The sequence below is a fragment of the Podarcis erhardii genome (assembly GCF_964252035.2).
Source record: "Podarcis erhardii genome assembly, chromosome: 8".
Classification (NCBI taxonomy): Eukaryota; Metazoa; Chordata; class Lepidosauria; order Squamata; family Lacertidae; genus Podarcis; species Podarcis erhardii.
The window spans coordinates 89,728,462-89,752,814 of record NC_138499.1 but is presented as its reverse complement, the minus strand read 5'-3'; the positions used below and the strand labels follow the sequence as shown (position 1 = coordinate 89,752,814).

The following is a 24,353-nucleotide window of genomic DNA, read 5'->3' as shown; positions in this document are numbered from 1 at the left end:
AACTAAGACTCCTAAAGCAAAATATACATCAAGATTCCCGCCCCGCATCATAAAACCATAGAATCATATGATTTACAGACTTGGAAGGGATCCCCAAAGGTCATCCAGTCCACCCCATCACAAATATTTAATCTAACAGCATCAAACATGAAAGAAAAGAAAATGCTCAGAGTGTACTTCATGTTTCAGAAAAAGAACCTCCCCCCACTGTATATAGGTCACATGATTCACACTGTCACAAAAGAAATATATATATATACCGGTAGATAAATTATCTCATCTAGGCCTGAGTGTTACATATAATTGAGTCAAGAAGTATCAGCCGCAGTAATAAATGTACTGTGTAAACAATACATGAAAATGGTGTGCCCCCGCCCAAACGGTGTCAATATTATTGTTGTTATTTATTTTATTTATACCCCCGCCCATCTGACTGGGTTGCCCCAGCCACCCTGGGCGACTTCCAACACATACAGTATAAAAGCATAATCAAATGTTGAACATTAAAAACTTCCTGATACAGGGCTCTTTTCAGATGTCTTCTAAAACTTGTAGAGTTCTTTATCTCCTTAACATCCAATGGGAGGGTGTTCCACAGGGAGGAATAAAAATACTTCACTAACTGACCAATTGTGTTGCAGATATCTCTGTTTTGCCCCCCCCCCCCAAGCCTGACTACACCCGTGTTTCTGAGCTATGCTTTCTGAAGCCTATGGCGTGCATAGTGTGTCTCTTTGTGCAGAGAAAACTCAGCTTTCAAGCCATGATGGCACATGGTGCTTCTAGGCAGTAGTTTCTTCTGGACTTGCTGTTCATACATACAAGCCTTATGAGGAATGGTTGAGGGAGTTGGGTGTGTTTTGCCTGGTAAAGAGGAGACTGAGAGGAGATACTGAAGATGGAGCAAGCTTGTTTTCTCCTGGGTAGGACCCAAACCAATGGATTCCAACTAAACATCTGTAAGAACTTTCTGTCAGTAAGACCTGCTGGAGTCCCTTGAAAGGTGGTGGACTCTCCTTCCTTCGGGGTTTTTAAGCAGAGGTTGGGTGGCCATCTGGCAGGCATGATTTGGTTGTGATTCCTGCATTGCATCAGGTGGGACCAGAGGACCCTTAGGACCCCTTGCAACTTTACCATTCTAAATTTTGTTCAGTGCCCACATATGACATTGTCTTAATCAGAATGCCATCACATATTATTTACAATTTAATCTGGATTTACCACAGAAAATCCAGTAACACACACACACACACACACACACACACACACACACACACAGCTTGCTGAAAACGGTAAATCCGTTTTAAAAGCAGGTGGTGGGATGAGATGGTGTTATGATGTGACCGTGGTCATTCTGTGAACGCTGCAAAAACAGTTGCGTGTGTCAGCCACATGGCGTTCACAGGTGCAGCAATAAAACTGCTAGCAGATTTGCAAACCTAGTATGGTTTCCAGTATGGTTTCCAATTGGAAGGGGGACGGCATGTTGAGATTCCTGCATTGCAGGGGGTTAGACTAGACTAGACGACCCTCGGGAATCCTTTACGATTCGATGATTCTAGGAAACTGCCGCATGGAAGCACCCCCGTCTAGTTTTCGGTTTAATTTGACTTCTCCATTTAACATTGTGAGAGCGACAATGCCCCACCCACATCTGGGGATAATGGACTGCACTGGCACTATTTAAAAATGCTGGAAAAAATTAAAACCCGAATAAGACCTGAGTGGGAAAGAACAGAAACTCTTTCTAGGACTTCACTTTATTTTGGAATGCAGGCATCTGGAGGCGTCTAAGCGCCAGTGCGCTAAAAAAAAATTAACAATAAATTCGTAGATTTCTCAATTGTTGCCTAACGCTTCTGCGCTGGGCGAGCAAGCACGGGTCTGACTGAACCCAGAAGTTAAATGCCAGCGTGAGTCTAATTATTAGATCTAGAGCTGCCCTTTGCTCGGCTTAGTCTGACTCGCAATTAGCTCGCTTTCAAAAGGCGAACTGCAGGCCCCGGATGTCGACATACCTTTTTATTCCCTCCCTCTCACGCACGTGGTTCCGAGGGCGTGGCTGATTGGCTGCATGGTCAGGGAAGAGGAGCACTCCGGTCGACCTGCCTGATGATTGGGCAGAGGCTGTTGCTGAGGTCATCGCTGATTGGTTACATGGCCCAGTCGGCCCGCTCGACCTGCCTGCTGATTGGGCGGCGGCGGTTTCCGTTGGTGCGTTTGGGGTGGGGGAGGGGAGGAGTCCCAGCGGCAACATGGCGGCGGCGGCGGCGGCGGCGAGAGCCGTGCGGTCCGTGTGGCGGCTGGCGGGGCTGCCGGGCCGAGGCGCCTTTCTCGTTCCACAGCGCCCGCAGCGGTAAGGCGGCGGGACTTCGGCCCCCCCTCCGCCCTGGGGGAAAGGCCGGGAGGGTTCCGCGTGCCTGAGGCGAAGAGGCAGCAGCGGGAGGCGGGAAGCCGCCCCCCCCGTATCCCCCCCCCCCGTCCCGGAATCTGTTTCTATTTATTTTACATATTTTCCCTTCGTCGCATTTAATCCCTCGTTTCCCTCCAAGGGGCTTAAGGTAGTTCTCCCCGCCCCCCCCCCCCGTGAGGCCGGCTGGGCAGAGGGAGGCAGCTCCCGGCCCCAGGGTCACCCCCAGGGAGCTTCACCAGCCCAGTGGCGGAATTTGAACCGCGGCCTCGCTCAGATCCTAGTCCATTACGTCACGCAGCCCGGTATCTCCCCCGGTTTAGTTTCTCTGCGTGGACGGGGTTTCTCTGCTATTTCCCGCCCCCGCCCCCCTTTTCTCTCTTTCTCTTTAGGCAGTTGAATCCTTTCAGATTCTCCTTTGGCCAGTGCTTGGGGCAGTATTAAAAAGCTTTTCAATACCCGATCCACCTTAATAGCAAATGACTTGATTCCTTTTGAGCAGGGATTGTCTGCCTTGCACGTGCCAACGGGACGTTTTTGAAACCAACGTGGGCAATAGAAGGTACTGGTTCACTTAAATATGCTGATACTTTAGAGCAGAGCTCACCAACCCCAGGTGAAACATAAAGGAGGGACAGTATAAGTCTCTCATCCTGTATTTTATCTTCTATTTTTATCTTGTGAACCGCCCTGAGATCTTTGGATGAAGGGTGGTATATAAATATAATAAATTTTCAGAGAAGATTTGGGGATAAGAGGTGGCAATGTGCTGGTGGCCTCTTGTACTCAGCCTTAAAAAGTTGCTTTGAGTTTTACTGAACCTGATATTGTTTCAGGACTTCTCAGCTGCTTTGCATAGTGACACAGGAGAAAGGCACTGGACCAAACTTGGAAGAAGAGCCAAACCAGACTCAACATGAACAAAAATCTGTTACTGGCTCTGCTGAAAAGATGTTAATAGAGGAAAAGGCCAAACTAGAAGAACAATTAAAAGAAATCACTGTAAGACTCCTTTTGGTTTATATATTTGTATAGCCCTCAAACAGCAGATAGATAGGATATGCATATTACTTTTCAGTAGTTTCCTTTAGCAATTGGGTCTTGAAAGTGCTAGCATCAGAAAAGTGAGAATGTATATATAACTGAAATGTCTTGAGACTACCTGAGCTCTGTACATGTCATTAATTTCCCCCCACTGGTGAACTAAAGTTGGATTTCATCTTTGTCTAAAAAGGGAATGGTTAGGTTTTTACCATATATCTAGTTAATAAAAAAGAGGAATAGGACTTTTATCTTGTTTACTTAAATGGGCCCTGGTGCCACAAAAATAGGAGTGTCTCATGGTTTGCTGATGTTGCTCTTAATATTGCCAGATAATTGTAGGATTTAACAGCATAGTAAATGGCTGAAGTAATATCTCTCCCTTTATATTTCTGTCTTGCTTTTAACCATTATCCCCTCACTTGTGGGTCACAACATTTATAAAGTTCTATTAAAAACCTGACACATCACAAATTCAATGTATCATTTGGAGGAAAAGACAGCTCTTTTAATCCAGGAGCACAGTTAGGATGGTGTGTTTGGTGGACTCATTCATTCTGTGTCTCCATTTCCTGGGAGTTTTTTACATAGGCAGTTGGTTTTACATTTCCACTGTTTACTTTCCCCCTTGTCCAGGACAAGTATAAACGTGCCCTGGCAGATGCAGAAAATCTACGACAAAGAACTCAGAAATTGGTAGAAGAAGCAAAGTTATATGGTAGGTATAGGCTGTATTTGTTGTTACTAGCGCTAGAACACCACATTAAACATAAATAAAAACTTAAGCTTGGAAATTCCAAAATGGTACTTCCACTCAGCTCATATGCTGTGCTGCTTCAAGAGATCTAGATACATACTTTTTTCAGCTGGTACTTTGAATCAGTGAACATGATTCTTGTTTGGTTAGTAAGCATGAGAGAAAATATACAAGTGAGAGCAAAAACCTGTGTGGGCTGTTTTTGTGATCAATGTGACATCATCATGACGCCAGGTAAAGCATTTCCCTTTGCACATGTGGTCTGAAGTCAAAAACTGTGCAGGCAAAGGCTTGGGTTTGCAGGTGCTGATGATCAGTTGATTGGTGGCACCTGGAAACCCTGCTTCCATTGCCCGGGTGATTTGAAGTCATACTTCACAGCACACAGGTAAACTGCAGTTTCACTTCTCCCACACTACTCCAAAGTCATATATGTCAGGTGTGTGTGACTTGGGGAAGCTGGCCTCAGATGCAAAATTAGGACCTCCGCTGAGCCATAATAGGGATGCCAGGCTGGAAATTCACCACTGATCTTAACTATAGAAAAAAGAATTCCACAAGGTGGAGATTTTTGCAGCTTGAATTGCTTACTGCTTTGCCAAATATCCCTTTCAGTTAAATTTTCAAGAGATGACATTGGGTCATTGTACAGAGCAGAAAAAATGCACATGTTTATCATATACACTGGTACCTTATTAAAACTTAGGCTTGAGGGTGGTTGTGAAGAGAGTTAAGTTACTTATAATTTTCTAGCTATAAGTTTTATGCCCCCAATTCTACAAATGTATCCAAATATATTTTCATTAACATAAGGGTAAATCTGAATTTAATGGAGATTCAGTCGCATGTCATTTTTGGTATTGGTAATACTTGATAATGTATCTTTAACCATATACATGCCTAAGCTTTGAATCCTGGAAGAAAATATAAAATTAATGGTTCCTTTCATTGTCTGATGAAATGTTGATGCATCTTTAAGGATTATCTGAAATTTTATTTGCTTTTCCTGTTTTAGGAATTCAGAGTTTCTGCAAAGATTTGCTGGAAGTTGCTGATGTTCTGGAAAAAGCAACTGAGAGTGTTCCCAGAGAAGAACTCAAGGATGAAAATCCACATCTCAAAAACCTTTACGAAGGTCTTGTCATGACTGAGGTTCAAATACAGAAAGTGTTCACCAAACATGGCTTGATGAAACTGAATCCTCTTGGAGCCAAGTTTGATCCCTATGTGCACGAAGCATTATTCCACGTTCCCATGGAAGGGAAAGAACCTGGCACTGTGGCTTTAGTCTCCAAGGTGGGCTATAAGTTGCATGGCCGTACTTTGAGGCCTGCTTTAGTAGGTGTTGTAAAGGAACCTTAGCAGTCTAATCTTAGAGTGCCACAGAACCAATAGATGCCCCAGTAAAGACTCACTAAAGAGTGTGGGAGGCTAAGCTAAATGGTGGAAGAAGCTTTAATACCAATGAAGCAATGTTGAAATGTGTTTTTAAAATGAATACCAATAATGTGGGGAATGCAAAGTGAGTGGTATGAATTGCAAGCATGAGTCATCTGTGTCCCGTGAATAATATTATGGTGATTAATGAAAGGTATTCTGCATTGTAATTAGGCATTTTAGTAACAATAATGCAATGTAGATTGTTCAGAATGAAAATCTGATCTTTCAGTGTCGTGTTCTGTGTACAAATTAGCATTTTTGCTTATTCTTTTATGAATACAGAGTTGGACACTAGTTTAGTACTAACTTAAATAGCTTCTGTTCCCATGGAAAGCATCAAATTGTATCTCACATAACACAAGTATTTGGTACAAGTGCTGTTAGTCTTTTCTATATTTAGTTTAGTATTGAATCACATTGCACGACCTTGAAATGACAATTGATCTAGAGATGTATTGAGACCATTACAAAGAAAAGAATAGGAAGCTCATTTAGTAACTGCTTGCAGACACACAACCAAATTAAGTGTTTTAAGAGTTCACAGACATCAGCCTAGTTTTCATTGAAACCAGGATTTTTTAATACCTGCCATTCCCTGCCTGGTTCATCGAAGTCCTCTGGCACATAGAAGAGTGCATGGGAGGTCTGAGGCAGTTGACCAACATAAAATATGAGCACTTCATTTTCTGAATTCTCTATGATACATTGGGAACAGCTTGTTAGGGATTTTGTTTTTTGAATCCTGCCAGTTAACTTTAAGAATGCCAAATGATCCCTACTGGATCAAACCCAAGGCCTATGTAGTTGAGCATCCTGTTTCCCAAAGTTGCATACCAGATGCTTATAGGAAGTGGGATGTGAGGACAGTCTCCTACTCCAGTTGTTCCCCAATGGCTGGTATTTGGAGACCTGGTGCTTCTGAGCCTTGAAGTAGCATATACCCAGAGGTGGAGAACTGGATCCAGCTGGTGGACCGAGTTTGACAGGTGGGGCTGCCCACTTGTCAGTTACCTGACATCAAATGTCCGGTTTCTGCCCACATGATTTTAAATGATACTGCAGACAAAACAGTCTGCAAATTGCTTCTGACCAGCTGATCATCAGCACTTGTTCTGTACCTGACATCAGGCATGTCTGGTGTAGAGCAGGTGGGCATATTGTGGCCAAAGTGACCTCACTGGCAAAATGAGGAAAACTGGTGGCCTTAATTAGGCCTGTGGTCTGTGGCTTCCCTACCCCTGCATACAGCTATTGTGACTGGTACTTAATTGTGCATGAATTGGTCTAACCATCCTTTTAAATCCATCAAAGTTGGTGCCAGTGTTACAGATACTGCAAATGATACAATGATCACATTTCCACTTTCTTCATGCTTAATTTCTTACAATGTTTTCTTTTCTGTGTTTGCATTGATTTCCACCAGATGCAAAGTCATCAGTTTTGCAATATTTGATCCCAATATTGGGATGATGATTGATCCCAACAAGGATTAATGTACAAATATTTTTACATTGATCAACAGATAATTAGGAAGGTGCAAGCTTTGTTGCTTTGCAAACAAAATGGCAAACTTATTTTTTAAAATGTTTAAATAATCTGACATAGGCAGGTTACATCCAGGCTTACTTGTCTTTGGGCCTGAGCCTTGTAGCACCACCTGCTCCTAGACTAGGCATAGGGAACATTTTGCCCCAACAGGCTGTCTCTCCCCATCCCTGCAGGCCATGTTCAACAAGCAGATGAAAAGAAGCTTCCTAAAAGTTTTACTCCTGCATTTTTGGGGTCTTGCCTATAAACAAACCGTCCAGAACAACCATTGCTTTTTTTCTGGCGGTACTCAAGGGTACGCAGCACTGGCACCTCTCCCCCTTAAAAAAAAGCACTGAGAACAACACGCTCAACTTTTTATTCCTGTTTTGGTTTTACTTTTTTAAGCTGCAGATTTGGTAAATGGGTAAGACCCATTATCTATTTTTAGTGACAAAACCTTTTTATTAACTTAGGTTGATGACTTGTACCAGTCTCCTGAACTATACATCATAAAGTTAAAGTTTTGGGGGGAGGGGAGTAGTTTTCCAGTTAATGAGTTTGATTTGGATAGTGGATAAACTTGCAAAGGAAAAATGTCACTAGTAAGAACTGGGTGGTGATTTACGGTGACAGGCCTTTTTAATTGTTCACTTCTTGAGCAAGCAAGCCGAAGTGCTGAAGTATCACACCAAGGAAACAAGTGAGTTAAGCAATGAAGCAACTAGAGGGTAAGTACCACCACATACTTGTTTAATTCAAGTATCTTAAACTAATTCAAGTATCTTAAACTAATAGGAGCTAAATCCTAGGGATGGAAAGTCTGTAGATAATCTAGTTTCATCTCTTCCTGTTAGCTGGAATTGATTAAGCCCACGAGTTGAGCTACATTTCTTTCTGTATTGTGCTTTTTTTTCAAATAAGGTCTACTTTACCTAATTGGCTGCATCAACAGCTGGGGAAGCTTAGCCAGGGCAATAAATTTGGAACAATCTAATGAGGGAGTGTGCTCCAAAAGTGAGAGGGAGCTCTAGTGATGAAACATCAAGTTATACAGTGGTACCTCAGGTTACATACGCTTCAGATTACATACGCTTCAGGTTACAGACTCCGCTAACCCAGAAATATTGCTTCAGGTTAAGAACTTTGCTTGAGGATGAAAACAGAAATTGTGCTCTGGCGGCATGGCAGCAGCAGGAGGCCCCATTAGCTAAAGTGGTGCTTCAGGTTAAGAACAGTTTCAGGTTAAGTATGGACCTCCGGAACGAATTAAGTACTTAACCTGAAGTACCACTGTAGTAACAAAGCAGGTTAAGCAGTAGTGTGAGGTTGACACAATGAAGAGGTCATGACAGATTGCTCTGTCACTCTCCTTAGTGACCTAACAAAACCCAAGCTCCCAAGTAAACTACCTCAGTAAACAACAGCAACGGATATTCAAGTGGAGAGCCAGCAGGGTTGTGGGGGGATATCCAGTGTGTCACAAGTGTGACAATGCATACTGCTTATCAGGAAAGGTGCCATCCGGGCTAAGAGAAATGTAGTATAATTAATGAGCGATGTCGAGGAAACTGTTAGAAGCAAGGCGGCTTCCTTCAGAAAGTGGACGTCTAGTCCAAAAAGGAACAAGAGGGAACACAAACTTTGGCCAAAAAAATGCACGCAGATAAGGGATGCAAAAAAGAATTCAACCCGAGGCACCACTGTATTGAATTCTTTTTTGCATCCCTTATCTGCGTGCATTTTTTTGTACTTAATTTGTTCCGGAGGTCCGTTCTTAACCTGAAACTGTTCTTAACCTGAAGCACCACTAATGGGGCCTCCCGCTACTGCTGCACCTCCGGAGCACGATTTCTGCTCTCATCCTGAAGCAAAGTTCTTAACCCGAAGTACTATTTCTGGCTTAGCAGAGACTGTAACCTGAAGCATATGTAACCCAAGGTACCACTGTAATCATATTGCTAAAAACTTGCAAAACTAACCACAGCTTTTAAAAAAATGCATCAGAAGCATGAAACCAGCTAGGGAGGTGTTTAGACCTTTGGATAACAAGAGAGTAAAAAGTGTGCTGAAGGAGAAAAAAGAGACTACAGAGAAGCTGAATGAAATATTTGCATCGGTTTTCAGAGAGATGTAGGGCAGACAAACCGAGGAAAACAATGATTACAAGATCCTTACGTTTTAAGCCTTATTAACAAATGAAAAATAAAAACAAATCACCAGGTGATCTAGTTCACATTGTGTACTTCGGACTTTTAAAAGCTTTTGCCAGAGTTCCCCACCAAGGATTCCTGAATAAGTTTAGCAGTCATGGAATAGGAAAGGTTATCTTATGGTTCAGTAACTAGTTAAGAAACAGGAAGCATGCTAGGAATCAATGGGTAGTTCTTCCAGTGGAGGAATGTAGAAAGTGGAATCTCCCCGCCCCCAAAGATCAGTGTTGAGACATTTGCTTTTTAACTTGTTCATATGTGATCTGGAGGTTGGGATGAGCAGTGCGGAAGCCAAATTTACTAATGATACTGAATTGTTCAAGAGATTGTGAGGAGCTCTGAAACCAGGTGAAAGACAGTTATGGTATATGGCAAATCCAGTTAAATGTAAGCAAGTTTAAAGTGATGCACAATGGGGCAAAAATAAAATCCTAATTTTGCATATATGAGGTTGAGGTCTGAACTGGCAGTGACTAACTAGGAAAGAGATCTAGGGGTTGCAATAGATAGCTCATTGAACTCAATTCGTGGCAGCTGTGAATTGAATTCAGTCTTGGGCAACTTTAGGAAAGGGAGTGCCAATATAATAATTTATGAGGTGACCACATTTAGAGTACTGTGTGGAATTCTTACTGCCTCACCTAAAAAAGGACAGTGCAGAGCTAGAAAAGGGCAACCAAAATGATCAACTGCCCATCCTTTGAGGAAATGTTATGACATCTGAGGCTGTTTAGTAAGAAAAGGCAAGTAAGGGTGAGGGCATGACAGAGGTGTGTGAGATTGTGCATCACCCAGAGAAAGTGGATCAGGAGAGGATTTTCTTCCTTTTTCTAGATCCAAGGTCATATAATGAAGCTGAAGCAGTTAGCCAAAACTAAAAGCCAAGTCAAGCTTACCTGACATACACACCAGAGATTCAGGGCAGACAAAAGTACTTCTTCACAACAGCTTAGTTATTTGCAGTTTGCTGCCACAAGATACAGTGATGGTCACCAACTTGAATGGCTTTAAAACAGGACTAGACAAATCCATGGAGGATGGAGCTATCAATTGCTACTAGCCTTGAGGGCTGTGTATGATCATCGTTGGGTACGGTATGCTTCTATACTGGTATGCTGGGAACCACAAAGTCGGGAAAGTGTGTGACCTGCTTGGTCACTCTGAAAACAGCATGCTGAATTAGATGGGCCTTTGGTCCGACTCAGCAGGGCTCTTGTCTTAATTAGCTGTTGTTGTGTTGTTGTTGTTTTTTAAAAAAACAGAACTCAGATTTGTGCATTGACAGGCCTTTTAAATGTCAGATTAGATATTGCCATGCTTTTAATTTGTCCTTTAGTTGACACTCGTGTCATACTCTACTCCCAGATGCACCTGCAAAAATTCCTCCTCACAGCCAACTGTGGTCTCCAAAGTTCTGCTGAACTCCAGACATACAAATCCATGCTTGAAACTGTTGTGAAACCCTCTTGAAGCTGCTCACTATTGTTATATGCTACTTGTTCTTTATGATAACTTTTGCACATTTATGATGATCACAAAGACTGAACTTGTTCTTTATGATAACTTTTGCACATTATGATGATCACAAAGACTGAATGTGTCTTTGTATATGAATGGGAATGCCCATCTAGGGCTAGCTGTAATATGTGATAGATCACCCGCAACTATAATGGAGCATAGCCTCTACTTTTAAACATGAAAACATACAGCCCCAAATGATGACACAGGAAGGGAGATGTGTATGGACTTCTAGCTTTTCCAGCTGCTTGGAGTTCCTAGCAAGTGCAAAAACAAGTAGACATACCTCCCTCCTTCCCACAAGTCACAACTGCACAGCCAGAATATAGGCTTCTTCTCAACTATATGGAGCATGAAGATTACAATTTCTCCTGCATTGGTCAGAAGCCTGGGAATTGTGCTCTCTAGAAACTGGCTCAGCAGTTCCCATGGTGAATGAAATTATGGAGTCCTGCCAACATCATGTATGGAAAAGGAAATATATAGTATAGAGTAATAGCACCTGTGTAGTAGTATATATTGCTTAAAAATGATTTGCCTCTCATGTGCACGGATACTTTATGCTACATCCGATTAGAAAAGAGAGCGGCAAGAAATGAATTGACAATTTTAACATCCTTTCCCTTCAAATTGTGAACTGGCCTAAGAGTGTTAACTTGACACATGCCTGTGAAAAGTATGTCTGTTGTCTTTCCTGAACTATTTCTGTCAGAGCACTTTTTCCATGGGTTCCATTCCCTTGTGGGTGATATTCAGGGATGCACATGCTAATAGTAGTTACATCCAGAGCCAAAATGTAGGTATAGTCCGAGGTAGAAATGATTAGAACAGCCTTTGTATTATAGGCTGCATTCTAAGCCATGAAAAGGTCAGGGATTTTATCCTGCAAAGTTGTACCATTAGTTAAAGGCTTGTGTCTGCACAATAGGACTCCTTCCTCTCCTCAGCAGATTCGGGGGCCCATGGGGAAAGGAAATCTCATTGGATAGGTGGAAGTCCTTGTGCTAATGGGATAACTTTGCTGGATATAGCATCCACCTCTTCTGGCTTGCAAGAGGCATCCTCCAAGTTCAAAAACACATTCCACCTAGAAAAAAACACAAGGGTGTGTAGTATAATTTTGGTGAGGTGTAGCCTGGGCAGTCTTGAGACCTGAATGTGAAGGCCTGGAGTTGCATTTGGCCCCTGCAGCTGAGGTTTCCACCCACAATAAGCATTAAAATCTCAATGTTTCTTTTAACTGTTAAAAGCTAATAAATAATTATGTGTTCCTTAAAGGTACCCCTGACTCTGGGGTTGCACGCTCATCTTGTTCTATAGGCCGAGGGAGCCGGCGTTTGTTCGCAGACATGTGGCCAGCATGACTAAGCCGCTTCTGGCATACCAGAGCAGCGCACCGAAACACTGTTTACCTTCCTGCCAGAGTGGAACCTATTTATCTACTTGCACTTTGACGTGCTTTCAAACTGCTAGGTGGGCAGGAGCTGGGACCGAACAACGGGAGCTCACTCTGTCGCGGGGATTCGAACCACCAACCTTCTGATCAGCAAGCCCTAGGTTCTGTGGTTTAGACCACAGCGCCACTGTGGTTCCTTACATGCCCATATTTCTCTATTAGATTTCAGTCACCCTTAAATAATTTTAATGAAACATTAGTTATATTAAAGTATTTATTCACTATAGTTTTGCTAAGAGGCTTTGCATGAATGTGAAAATGCCACACTGTAAAGACCTTTGCAGAAGTGTAATAAATATTAACACATTTAAAAATTGTTCAGATTATCAAATAAGTTATATTTAGCACCAGTTGCTCCTCTTAAGCAACATTAAAAGGGCTGCCAATGAAATATAAGGCTTACATCAACCTTGTCTAGCAGATGTATTGATTAACATTCAGGAAACTACAGTTATGGCACTAGAGCTAAATAAATACATTTAGATAGTGGCACTCATGTTAACAAAGTTTACCAGTTTTTTGAAGGGCAGGAATAACAAAACATGTCTGTCATTACTTAGGGTTAGTTGTGCTTCAGTCCTATTGGACTGACCTCTGGATGGAACAGTGCATTGACCATAAAACACTGCATAGTTTCTGACCAGAGTAGACTTATTGTCAAAAACAAAGTATCATAATTAAAGTCACATATAAAATGAGAGAAAACCTTTGCTTTGCCAATCAGAAGAGAACACAAACTGAAAAAGAACACTATTCTTTCCTCAGGGACCTTTGTGCTATTTCTAGTCCATAGTCCATTAGTGGCCGGAAAGTGGAATGTGCAAGAGCTGCTGAGATACCCATGTATACAGCTGAAAGAGTAGGGGTTAAACACCAGCACATGCAACAGCAGATAAATGGATCTATAGGTGCAGTAGAATGAGATGGCAAATGCCATGTCCTTTCTGAACACTGGATGTGTAAGGAGCCACATATCAGTGACAGGTTTGTGCTATGCCTCCCTCTGATGTGTTATTCATTGCACTAGGGGGAGGTGACACATTTAAAATTGAATCCACCAGCTGGTGTAGTTTATAAAGTGGGAGAATTCAGAATTTTGTGTAAGGTGTATATCAACTCTGAATTCACAGGAGTTTGAGGAATAATCTGTAATCCTGAATAGTTAAGATTCTATAACTGTGTTAGTAAACCCCAGTCATCAAGGAAGCTGGTGGTGAAACCTACTTATGGTAGAGCTGCACATGAAGATCAGTGTTTTCAAGGCCCAGAGACGGTTTAGCAGGCCAGATGCATCCCTTTAGCCCTAGGCATTATCGCCACAAGCCAATGAAGCCTTTGATGTGGACAGGAGAGCTTGCAGAAGTGCTTTAAAAAAAACTTTTTCCATCTACACCATACAGGAAGCTGTTCTTTAGCCACAGCCCCACTTCATAAGTTTGTATAAAGGACAAGGCCCCTGGGCACACAGTCAACTGCCCTAGAATTGGAGAACTGAAAGAGACCATGAAGGTCCATCTAGTTCAACCCCCTGCAGTGCAGGAATCTTTTGCCCAACATGAGGCAAATGAAGAGTTTCATGCTCTCCAGACTGAGCTATCCCAGACTGGATTGTGGTAACAGCAAAGTTATACTTTGTCCCGACAGCTGATAAATGAGCATTTGCATTTGACACGACCCTTTTCAAGCTTACTCTTTTGATAACTATGCTACCTGCTGCATTAAGAGGCAATTTGGCCTAAATCAGGCCTGCCTGCATAATTTGTAATCCAGCCAGCAGCTTAGAAAGCCTCAATATTTTTGCTTCTTGCCCAAGACTGAAAAACCAAGGAACCTGTTAAGATCCCACCCACCTGTCATAGTTTCAAGTGGTGCAAACTTCCCATAAGCACATATTGTGACAGTGGATTCTACTGAGCCAGGTAGTGCCTACCGCCATGTAACAGATGTGTGTGTATGAGATTTCTACATGAATCCAGAGAAAACCTTTGTGCATGCAAAGATTCTTCACTCTGTGTCTTTAGTCACAGAAATAGTGTCATGTAGAGCTGCTGGCTAACCACTACATTCAGAATCACAATGCCAGTTACTTGCCAAAGACAAGTCCTGGGTTTATATTCAGCTAGCTGGTGGAGCCAGCCTACTCTTAAAATTGCCATGTGTACACTCAAGCAAGTGAGCAGATACCCTTTAATGCCCTCTTGAATTGCGTTCATTATGCTCTTCTACTGTTGCAGCAAAATATATTGTTTTGGCAATGAATCATAGCTTATAGCTAAGGATCTTTACTAAAAAATCTTAATTTCTCTGTGCTTTTGAAGTTTAGCACCCAGGATTTAGTAAAAGACACATGCACCCCAATCCTATTCAAGTTTACTCAACAGCAAGTTCCTCTGAATTCAGTCAGATTTACTCCCCAAGTAAGTGTACAGAGGACTGCAGCTTCACTCTGCACTATGTCCGTAAGAAGCTGAAGGTCTCCCCCTCTCCACACAAATAGCTTCTACAGCAGAGGTGGATCTCAGTAACTACTGCCACATTTGCTATACTAGTCAAAGATAAGTGAGTCACGTATCCCACAATTATTTTAAAAGCAATTTCCTCCTCTCAAGGAAGCTGTCTGGGTCGCAAAGTACGATCTAGCATTTGCATGATTCAGTACAGAAGAATCCAGTTCAGTTTAAGATTTTAAGCTTTTACAAGAGAATCCTAGGTTTTAAGAAAAGGATAAGCAAGTGAAGTGACTATTAGTTCATACTATTTCAAGGGAGAAAGAACAAGATTCAAGAGGCATCCCTGGATATCCAACCACTTTCAGTTAAGAAGTTCAAAATCCTTTTCTTTAGTACCTTATCCAGGTAACTAGGAAGGCGACTTTTTGATGGAATGCCCTGCCTTTTTTGGAGATGATCCTTAATGATAATAGTTTTAACAGTCACGTAACGTGCTGGACTCAGATTAATAGAGCTACAAAGCACTTTCTCTCGGTCAGATAACAGTTCAAAGCCAGGTAAGTTTTCAATTGCTGCAAATTCCCCATCTTTACCATCTTCTTTCCCCCTCTTTGAAGTACCAATATTCTTATTTTCCTTCCTTTTCTCTCGTTTGTGTCTAGCTGCTTCATATTCTGCAGATTCTTCCATTTTTGTTATACCATTCCGCCGATATCGTTGTAGTTCCCTAATCTTGGTTCGAAGTACTTTCTCTTTGTGCAAGTTTTCAAAGAAATCATCAAACTCCTTGCAAGACATAAACTGATAGAGAGACCTTAATTTTAACCGCAGCTCTTTTTCTTCTTTTGTGATTTTGCGTTTTGAAGGTTTTTCTTTATCTCTTCTGTCTTTGCCTAAAAAAGCAGGGACCAAGTTGTAGTCACGGGCAATGTTCTTTCGTCTCTGTCTCTCCTTTAGTTTTCTTACATACATGTCCACATGAGCTCTTTTTAATTCTATTTCGACATCATCATCATCATAGTTTACTGAAAGGCCACTGATTAGAGTCTCTGCATCTTGGTCATATTCAATCTCATAATCATCTCGAAGTGGCATATATCCCAGCTGCTGTTGTTCAGCCACTGATATATCTAGAGGTGGCAGAGGCATGGTCAGGCTAGGTGAAAGTGGGCCTCCAGTTGGGCAGGTGTGATCAGTCACTCTGTTGGGAATAACATCAGGGATGCAGGCCTTCCCAAGGTTACCATGTATATACATGCTTACATAGTGTTCCATCACTTCCTGAGGCGTTCGTGATGCTCCAACATGAGCAGCCATATCTTCCTAGAATAAAATTAAAATTAAATATATGAAGACCTTTAAAATTATAAGATTATCCCATATACAGTATGTAAGGTAAAGGTAAAGGGACCCCTGACCATTAGGTCCAGTGGTGACCAACTCTGGGGTTGCAGCGCTCATCTCGCTTTATTGGCCGAGGGAGCCGGCGTACAGCTTCCAGGTCATGTGGCCAGCATGACTAAGCCGCTTCTGGCGAACCAGAGCAGTGCACAGAAACGCGGTTTACCTTCCCGCTGGAGTGGTACCTATTCATCTACTTGCACTTTGATGTGTTTTTGAACTGCTAGGTTGGCAGGAGCAGGGACCAAGCAACGGGAGCTCACCCCATCGTGGGGATTCGATCCACCGACCTTCTGATTGGCAAGTGCTAGGCTCTGTGGCTTAACCCACAGCGCCACCCACATCCCCATACAGTATGTAATAAAACTTCTAGATAAGAGCAGTGGCATTCCTTCATAAAACTAGAGAGTAATATTTCACATTATAATACTTATAAATAGTGTTAATGAATGCTAGGGCTTGTTCATACCAAGGATTTACCCCAAACAGCAATGATAGTTTATTAAATGCACACACAAAGATCAAGTAGTCCCTAACTGGAGCTGTTATATCCATTCCTTTCCCCACAAATTCACATCTTGATACATGCACATTAAACTGAAGCTCTCTAAAAAGAACAGCATTAAATGTATCCAATGGTGCCTTTTTTCTTGGGTTCTCAAACTGCCGCCAGGACCCTCTTGAGATGGCTGAAAATTACTCAGCCCACCAGTCATAACATAGTGACAGATGAAGTCAGCTGACAAGTAATGGCATTTTCTAATGATATTTAACCCATCTTTGGAAATTTTTAAATTCTTGGCCACAGTTCATCCAGAAAGCATCGCAAAGGGGTAAATGGCCCGGGACGCGAATGAGGCCGGGGGGGGGGGCGCCCAGGGAACGCGAGAAGAGCCCCTCCCGCGCCGCGTGGGGAGGGCCGGAGCCCCGAAGCCCCGAGGGGGAGCCCCCTCTCCCTCCTCACCCAGTTGCCGAAGCCGAACTGCTCGATGGCGTCCAGCAGGAGCTGCTCTTCGCGGCTGCTCCAGCCGCCCTCGGCCTCGGCGCCCCAGAGCGTGAAGCGCCCGCCGTCCACCAGCTGGTAGCCGTGCCAGCGCCGGTGAGGCCCGATCTCCGCGCCCGCCGAGAAGCACTCCGGGCACAGCTCGATGTCGGCGCACTCGGTGCAGCGGAAGCGCAGGGAGCTCACTTCGGCCAGGCAATACACGCAGTACTTCTTGCCCAGCTCCGCCATCTTGGTTCCCCCCGCCCTCAGGAAAATAAAGAGGGGGGAGGGAGACCGGCGCACAGCTGACGTAAGAGCGACTGCGCCGGGGAAGAGGCTCGGCGGGCCCCGCCCCCGCCTGGCCACCTCCGCCTATCGGCGCCCAAGGCCGGCGCGGCCAATCGAGCTTCGAGGCTCGGCGTCGCGCTTCGCCTCGCCCCGCCGGTTGAGCGGCTCTCCCCTTCGCCTATCAGCAGCTCCGAGAGGCCCGTGGGCGTGGCCCAGGCGAGAGCGGCGAATCGAGTTTCGCAGCTCCGGTCCGCGTTTCCCCTGGCAACCGCCGCGCCCGCCCACAGAGCGGTTACTGTGGAGACGCGGAGACGCCGGGGAAGCCATGGAGGAGACGGAGACCATGGAGGCGGCGGCGAGCGGGGACGCGGCTGCCGAAGCCCCGCTTCCCCCGCCGGAGGCGCCCCCTGAACCCGCGGAGGCGCCCCCGGGGGAGGCCGAGGGCCCGGAGGAAGCGCCCGCCTCCGGGGGCCCCGAGGAGCCTGCGCCGGCGGACAGGGCCGAGGCCGAGCCGGGGGCGGAGGGGCCGGGCGCGGAGGAGGCGGGGGCGGGGGCGGCGGGCGAGGGAGAGCCGCAGGAGCCGGGCTCCGAAGAGGCGCCGGGCCCGGAGGAAGCGAGCGAGGCCGCGGGCTCCGTGGAAGCGGGGCTGGAGAAGGAGGCGGAGGGCGGCGGCGGCGGCGGCGGCGGCGAGGGGGAGGCGGCGGAGGAGGAGGCGGAGGAGGCGGAGGAGGAGGAGGAGGAGGAAGGGCCCCCCCCGCCTGACGGCGCCCCCGCCCCGGAGATCGAGGAGGCCGTGGAGCCGCGCGAGGCGCCCTCCGTGTCGGTGGCGCTGCCCAGCGAGGCCACCTTCGCGGCGGGAGAGCTGCTGGAGCCGCCTCCGCTGCAGACGGGCGTGGATCTGGGGCGCCGCATCAGCCTGAGCCTGCGGGACCTGGAGCTGCGGCGCCCCAGCGGGCTGTCGCTGGAGGTGGGCAGCAGCGCCGGGAGCTCGGAGGCCGAGGAGGCGGCGGCGGGGGCGGGGGCGGCGGAGACGGAGGAGCAGCGCGAGCAGCGCCAGGCCGAGGAGCAGCTGCGGCGGCAGGAGCTGGCCGAGCAGTACCGGCAGCTGCAGGTGGAGCGGGCGCGCCTGCAGCACTACAACGCCAAGCTGCAGAGCAAGCTGAGCGAGCTGCTGAACAAGGCCAAGAGCAAGGAGCGCGTCCGGCAGGAGCTGGAGCAGCACATCTCGGACAAGGAGCAGCGCTACAGCCGCTACCTGGCCATGCTGGAGGAGCTGCGCGCCCAGCAGGCCGACGAGGCCGCCTGGTTCCAGAAGCAGATCGACGACGCCCGCCTCGCCTGCAGCCAGAAGCTGGCCAAGGTCGAGAGCGCCTGGAAGGCCCACCAGGCGCTCAAGATGGAGGTGGCCGTGTACACGGTGGGGCGCCGGCTGGGGAGCAAGCAAGCCGCTATCGACAGAGTGGGCCAGATCCAGGCCAGGGAGCAGAGCAAGGAAAGGGAGATGACGGAGGTGAGACCTGACCGGAGAAGTCTGCCCGGACAGTCCAGCCATGGATTAGACCTGCTTCTCCCCCTCACCCAAACAAACTTATCGGCCCCCTCCAGCCACCTCACTGGCAGGAGACTGTGGTGCAGCTAGTTAATTCTCCCCTGGAAGTTACGGTCTTATCAGCTTAGGCAGTTTATTATTTCAGGTGTGATGCACAGTTAATATTTGCCCTCCCATTCCCTGCTTTACGACTGCTTCTGCATTCCTGTTCCAGTGGAGGAGGGATAAGGCAATATGGTGTCTTCTGAGCAGCCTCAGACAGCATAACCAACGGTTTGGGCTGATGGGACTCATAGTCCATCAACATGTGGACGGCACAACATTGGCTACCCATGTTAGAGCAACGATACCAAAACCAAGTTGTAAACCCTGATAGTAACAGTACAGTGGTACCTCGGTTTATGAACAGCCCTTTAATGAACTATTTGGTTTACAAACTCCGCAAAACCAGAAGTAGTGTTCCGGTTTGCAAACTTTACCTCGGTCTACAAACAGAAGCCGAACGGTAGCAGGGCACTGGCGGCAGGAGGCCTCATTAGGGAAAGCGCACCTCGGTTTAAGAATGGATTTGGTTTAAGAATGGACTTCATGAAGAGATTAAGTTCATAAACCGAGGTACCATTGTAGTCAATAATAGGGCCACGGGTAAACAAGGAAAGCCTATGTAGTTATTTCATCACATGTGCTTAGGCTTATTATAGATAGAAACTTATGGTGATAAAAAAGTAAGAGGCAACTTCCTGAGCATCTTGTAGTCTGAACTATTTTAAAAGTCAATTTTATTGAGGTTTATTCATAGGTGTTACGGCTGGTAAAGACTGATCTAGAGTTCACATAAGCTCCCGACAGTTCCTATTCCAACCCCAATCACCTCCCATAATAGTTTCTCACCTGGAAGAGTTTCATCCCAAGTCAACTGTTCCACATACAGTCAATAGGGGAGTTGTGGCTGCTTCTATTCCATTCCTTGAGTTCTTCAAATCTGCTTTGAGTTAAATCCTTTGGGTTGTATTCTAAGTAGCACCAAGTCTATGGTTCCATCCCAGCAAGGGTTTTCTCTCTTTTTGTAGGAAATGTATATTTGTGCATGTTGTAATTTCCATTTTTAACATTTTAACTTTCCACCATGCCTCTCCTACCTGCTCTGGGGTTTCCTTAAATTCCCTGGAACAGATTTGGGGGAAATGAGAGCTGTATGTGGAGGAGACAGGGGTGGGGGAAGTTGTGTGGTAGAGGTGATCCTTGCATTTGCACAACTGTTTAGTTGAATACCACCCTTGGGTAGGATATCTGTAGACTCACTTCAGTTTTTATCATGCTAGGTTCGACTGGAAAATATAAAGCTGAAACACAGGATCCAAAAGCTTGATGCAAGTTTAAAAGCCATGGAAGAGTTAGCAGAAGGTCTGCACTTAATAGATTTTGAGCAACTGAAAATAGAGAACCAAACCTACAATGAAAAGATTGAAGAGCGCAATGAGGAGCTTATGAAGCTCCGGAAAAAGATAACCAACACAGTGCAAATTCTTACTCAAGTGAAGGAAAAACTGCAGTTTGTGGAAGCAGAGAATCATGGCCAAAGGTCTCAACTAATGGCAGTTGAGGCTTTAGTGGCCCAAAGGAGAGAGATTCTAACAAAGACTAAACAGGCTAGGGACAAATTGCGAATGGACAATCAGAGGCTTTACCAGAAGTGTGGCTTACTTGGGAATACACTGCTGTTAAGGGACTTTGAAGATAAGGTAACTGCTGCTGAAATGCTGAATGAAAGGCTGGAGGTACTGAAACGCCATCATGCTGCGATCTCCCTTACTTGCAAAGGGGTAAAGAAGAAAATCAGAGGGGTGACATCTTTTCTACCGCTCTAAACTTTATTTTAAATGTCAAAAAGAGCAAAGTAGAGTGTGCACTATAAAATATTACATTAAATAGCAATTAGTTGTTTGTCCTTAGAATCTTTGTTCCAGATATCGTTCCTATTTCCAGAAGATAACAGTGCTTTAAAACCAAATCAATTTGTCCAACTGGCTTCCAACTGTCAGTTAAAAGTTTTCACCAACTGATAGTTGTGCTTAGTTTAATTACTTTCAAAAAGTAACAACTTGAAACTATCAGTGCCTTGATGTGAACATATTTTCAATCAACTCTTTAGATTCTCCACATCCTCTTTCTGGGCCAACTGCTGCCTTCTGCACATATACACCAAGCACCGTGGTGGGTAACAAACCTTTGCAGTGGGTACAGGACCAAAGGGGGAAAAGGCCCACTGGTGGGATTTTGCAAGCGTTCCTTATCTTTGGACACATGGGTGGGCTTGGGATTTTGATGACATGTTGGTGTGCCACCACAAAAAGGCTGTCCTTCAGCAGCAATCCTACACAAATTTACATAGCAATAAATTCTTTTGTGTAACATGGATTAAGAGGTGAATATTTATCTGTAAGTTGCTGTAGGAGTCTGTCTTGGCTAAAGAATAGGATAAAAACATTGATAATGCCAATAGCAGCAAGTCATCGAGTGCCTGCCATGGTACACAACAGTTCAAGTGCATGGAAGGGAGAGCCAGATGCTTGGTTAAAAAAACTTTAGAAAAATCTCTCTTGTGTGGGTGGAGAGCTTCATGGATGCTAGGCCTACTGCTCAGGTGTGTAAGGTTTCTGAGGGCTGTGTCTGTTGTGCCTGGAAGATGTTGATCGATTACACCCAGAATGCAGAAGGTTCTTAGTGACCAAGTAAATCAGTGTTTCCCAATCGGGGGCCACATGGTCCCATGGTGCCCCCCAGGATATTCCAACGGGCCCCAGGTGAAAAACCACATAAATGGGGGGGCACAGAATAAGGCTAGGGGGCTACAGAGAAAAGTGAGAAGTGAAGGGGGAATCATGTTTCTTTATGTAATTAAATTTTTATTGGTTTTTCCACAATTAATTTCCACAATTTACAAAAAACAACCCCCATCTCCATTCACAAAAACATTTCAAAACCTTATCTTTGAGGTTCTTTAGACTTCATGACTTCCCTCCATTCCCTCTTCTGGTTCCTCCTTCTGCATTTCCATACACATACTTCATCAATTCTTCTTCTACTGTTATCCAACTTTTTGCTGATTGCAAGTGTGCTGTATAAGCCTGCCAATGTATCAATTTATTTACATTATTTTACACATATACAATAAGTGTTTCCCATTCTTTTCCTTAACTTTGGCATATTTAAATTTCACTAGGAGGCTATCAGTTAAATCAGATTTAAAATCCTGCTCACCTTCCTCAGTCTCCTTTTAAGTCTCAAGAGGCTGTAATTTCTGCCTCATTTCAGCCACCAAGGCATTCCCAAATATTTCCTGCCTACCACCCATGCCCCATGGCAGCCATTTTGTGAGTGGTGCCCAGAGCGCTCTCAAAATTTAACATGTGTCCACTGGTCTAAAATGTTTGGTGACCTCTGGGTCCACAGTGCGGCAATCATTCTTCCTCCTGATCTCCGTCTTTGTTGTTCAACTTACAACTTTCAGGTAGCTCCTTTAAATTTGATGCAGTGTGCCACTTTTTTGGATCATCAATTTAAAGGGGTGTAAATGATTTATTTTTCCGCCAGTTTGATGGCCACTAGTTTCAGTTCTTGATGATGCTTCAGGGTTTCAGGTGACAGGTTTTGCAAAACAAGCACTGGTTGACCATTGACAGTTCATGTATGCTTCACAGGTGCCACATTATATCCCCTTTCTACACGCAACATGCAAAATTGATCACTACGTCTTGAGCAAGTGTTTTATCTTGTGACTCGGGAACAACCCTGTGCACATGCTATGTCAAAAATTCCCACTACCATTTCAAGGCTTTAATCTAATACTGTCCCAGCCTGTAGCATAAATAGCAATTGTAGCAATATATTTTCTATTTTAGTGTTTCAAGTAACTATTTGCTACTTAAAAGGAGTTTGGAGAGTTTGGATCACTACCCGAAGGAGTCTCAAAGCAGCTAACATTCTCCTTTCCTTTCCTCCCCCACAACAAATACTCTGTGAGGTGAGTGGGGCTAAGAGACTTCAGAGAAGTGTGAACAGCCCAATGTCACCCAGCAGCTGCATGTGGAGGAGCAGGGATGCGAATCCGGTTCCCCAGATTACGAATCTACCGCTCTTAACCACTATACCACACTGGCCCTTAAAAGTAGGGATAGGCAATATATGATCCAAAACTGGTTTGAAGTCCATATTGTGATATCCTTTTCATAATTTCTGACCTGGCAATATATTGTGAATCATGGTATGTGGGTGGATGCACACGCATGCAAATCACCATGTGGCAAAAACCGTAAAACTAGCCAATGCCTCTACATAGCTCCATCCTTATTTCAGATATTGTGATATACTTGTGATATAGCTTAGTGATATACTGTAATGTTGAAAACCAGATAGAGGCCACCCCTACTCAAAAGGTTTCAGAATTTTTTGTCCCATTTGGCTGTTGACTTCTTGGTAAGCTGTTAGAATTCCTTAGTAAATTCTTGTACAGTGGTACCTCGGGTTACAGACGCTTCAGGTTACAGATGCCGCTAACCCAGAAATATTGCTTCAGGTTAAGAACTTTGCTTCAGGATGAGAACAGAAATTGTGCTCTGGTGGCGCAGCAGCAGCGGGAGGCCCCATTAGCTAAAGTGGTGCTTCAGGTTAAGAACAGTTTCAGGTTAAGAACAGACCTCCGGAACGAATTAAGTTCTTAACCTGAGGTACCACTGTATACTTAAAGGTCTTGTTCCTCTGTTGGCCTGGGCATTTTGGGAAGAGAAGCAGGCACCATTTTTGAGTGCTGTATTCAGCTCTGTGTCTAGGTTATCCTAAGACAGGGGCCAGTGACCTTTTTCAGCCGTGAGCCAGTCCACTGTGCCTCAGACCTTGCGGGGGGCCGGACAATATTTTTTGGGGGGGAAATGAACCAATTCCTATGCCCCACAAATAACGCGGAGATGCATTTTAAATAAAAACACACATTCTACTCACGCTGATTCCTGGACCGTCCGTGGGCCAGATTTAGAAGGCAATTGGGCCGCATCCAGCCCCTGGGCCTTAGGTTGTCTTCCCTGTCCAAAGACTTTGTTTCAACATAGGCTGTTAAGAGTTCTCTCTTTGGGTGGGAAGGTCATGCCTGCATCCTTTGTCTCACCTTCAAGAAAATTGCTGCAGTCTGACCTTTTAATCCAACACAGGGATATGTCCCACCACAGACAAGCCCAGAAGCTCTCAACCTATGTAACCTTGCTTCTCATAGCGAGTGGGAATTTTGTACATTGATTATAACAACAGGCAAACCAACAAAGCTG

At 44.9% G+C, this 24,353-nt stretch overlaps 3 protein-coding genes and 1 long non-coding RNA gene across 4 annotated transcripts in view; 3 read left to right on the top strand and 1 right to left on the bottom strand.

The window, feature by feature from the left end:
- Positions 1-10,627, top strand: part of LOC309347998 — an 83,649-nt gene extending 73,022 nt beyond the window's left edge. Inside the window, exon 2 of the long non-coding RNA XR_014159120.1 lies at positions 8,873-10,627. This is a non-coding gene — a long non-coding RNA (uncharacterized lncRNA). The remainder of the gene's footprint in view (positions 1-8,872) is intronic.
- Positions 2,215-5,940, top strand: GRPEL1 (GrpE like 1, mitochondrial). The gene is made up of 4 exons (XM_081872910.1): positions 2,215-2,356; positions 3,247-3,412; positions 4,088-4,169; positions 5,224-5,940. Exons 1-4 carry the CDS (start codon positions 2,256-2,258, stop codon positions 5,568-5,570), a joined length of 696 nt encoding a protein of 231 aa, XP_081729036.1. The 5' UTR covers positions 2,215-2,255; the 3' UTR covers positions 5,571-5,940.
- A 2,008-nt stretch (positions 10,628-12,635) lies between the features above and the next one.
- TADA2B (transcriptional adaptor 2B) lies at positions 12,636-17,492 on the bottom strand. Its single transcript, XM_081872808.1, has 2 exons — positions 17,178-17,492; positions 12,636-16,135 (listed from the first exon to the last, which is right to left on the bottom strand). Exons 1-2 carry the CDS (start codon positions 17,445-17,447, stop codon positions 15,143-15,145), a joined length of 1,263 nt encoding a protein of 420 aa, XP_081728934.1. The 5' UTR covers positions 17,448-17,492; the 3' UTR covers positions 12,636-15,142.
- A 337-nt stretch (positions 17,493-17,829) lies between these two features.
- Positions 17,830-20,970, top strand: CFAP184 (cilia and flagella associated protein 184; the record flags this gene model as incomplete). Its single annotated transcript, XM_081874981.1, has 3 exons — positions 17,830-18,120; positions 18,202-18,996; positions 20,358-20,970. The coding sequence occupies 3 exons, from the start codon at positions 17,830-17,832 to the stop codon at positions 20,901-20,903; spliced, it is 1,632 nt and encodes a 543-aa protein (XP_081731107.1). The 3' UTR covers positions 20,904-20,970.
- Between the last annotated feature and the right edge of the window lie 3,383 nt (positions 20,971-24,353).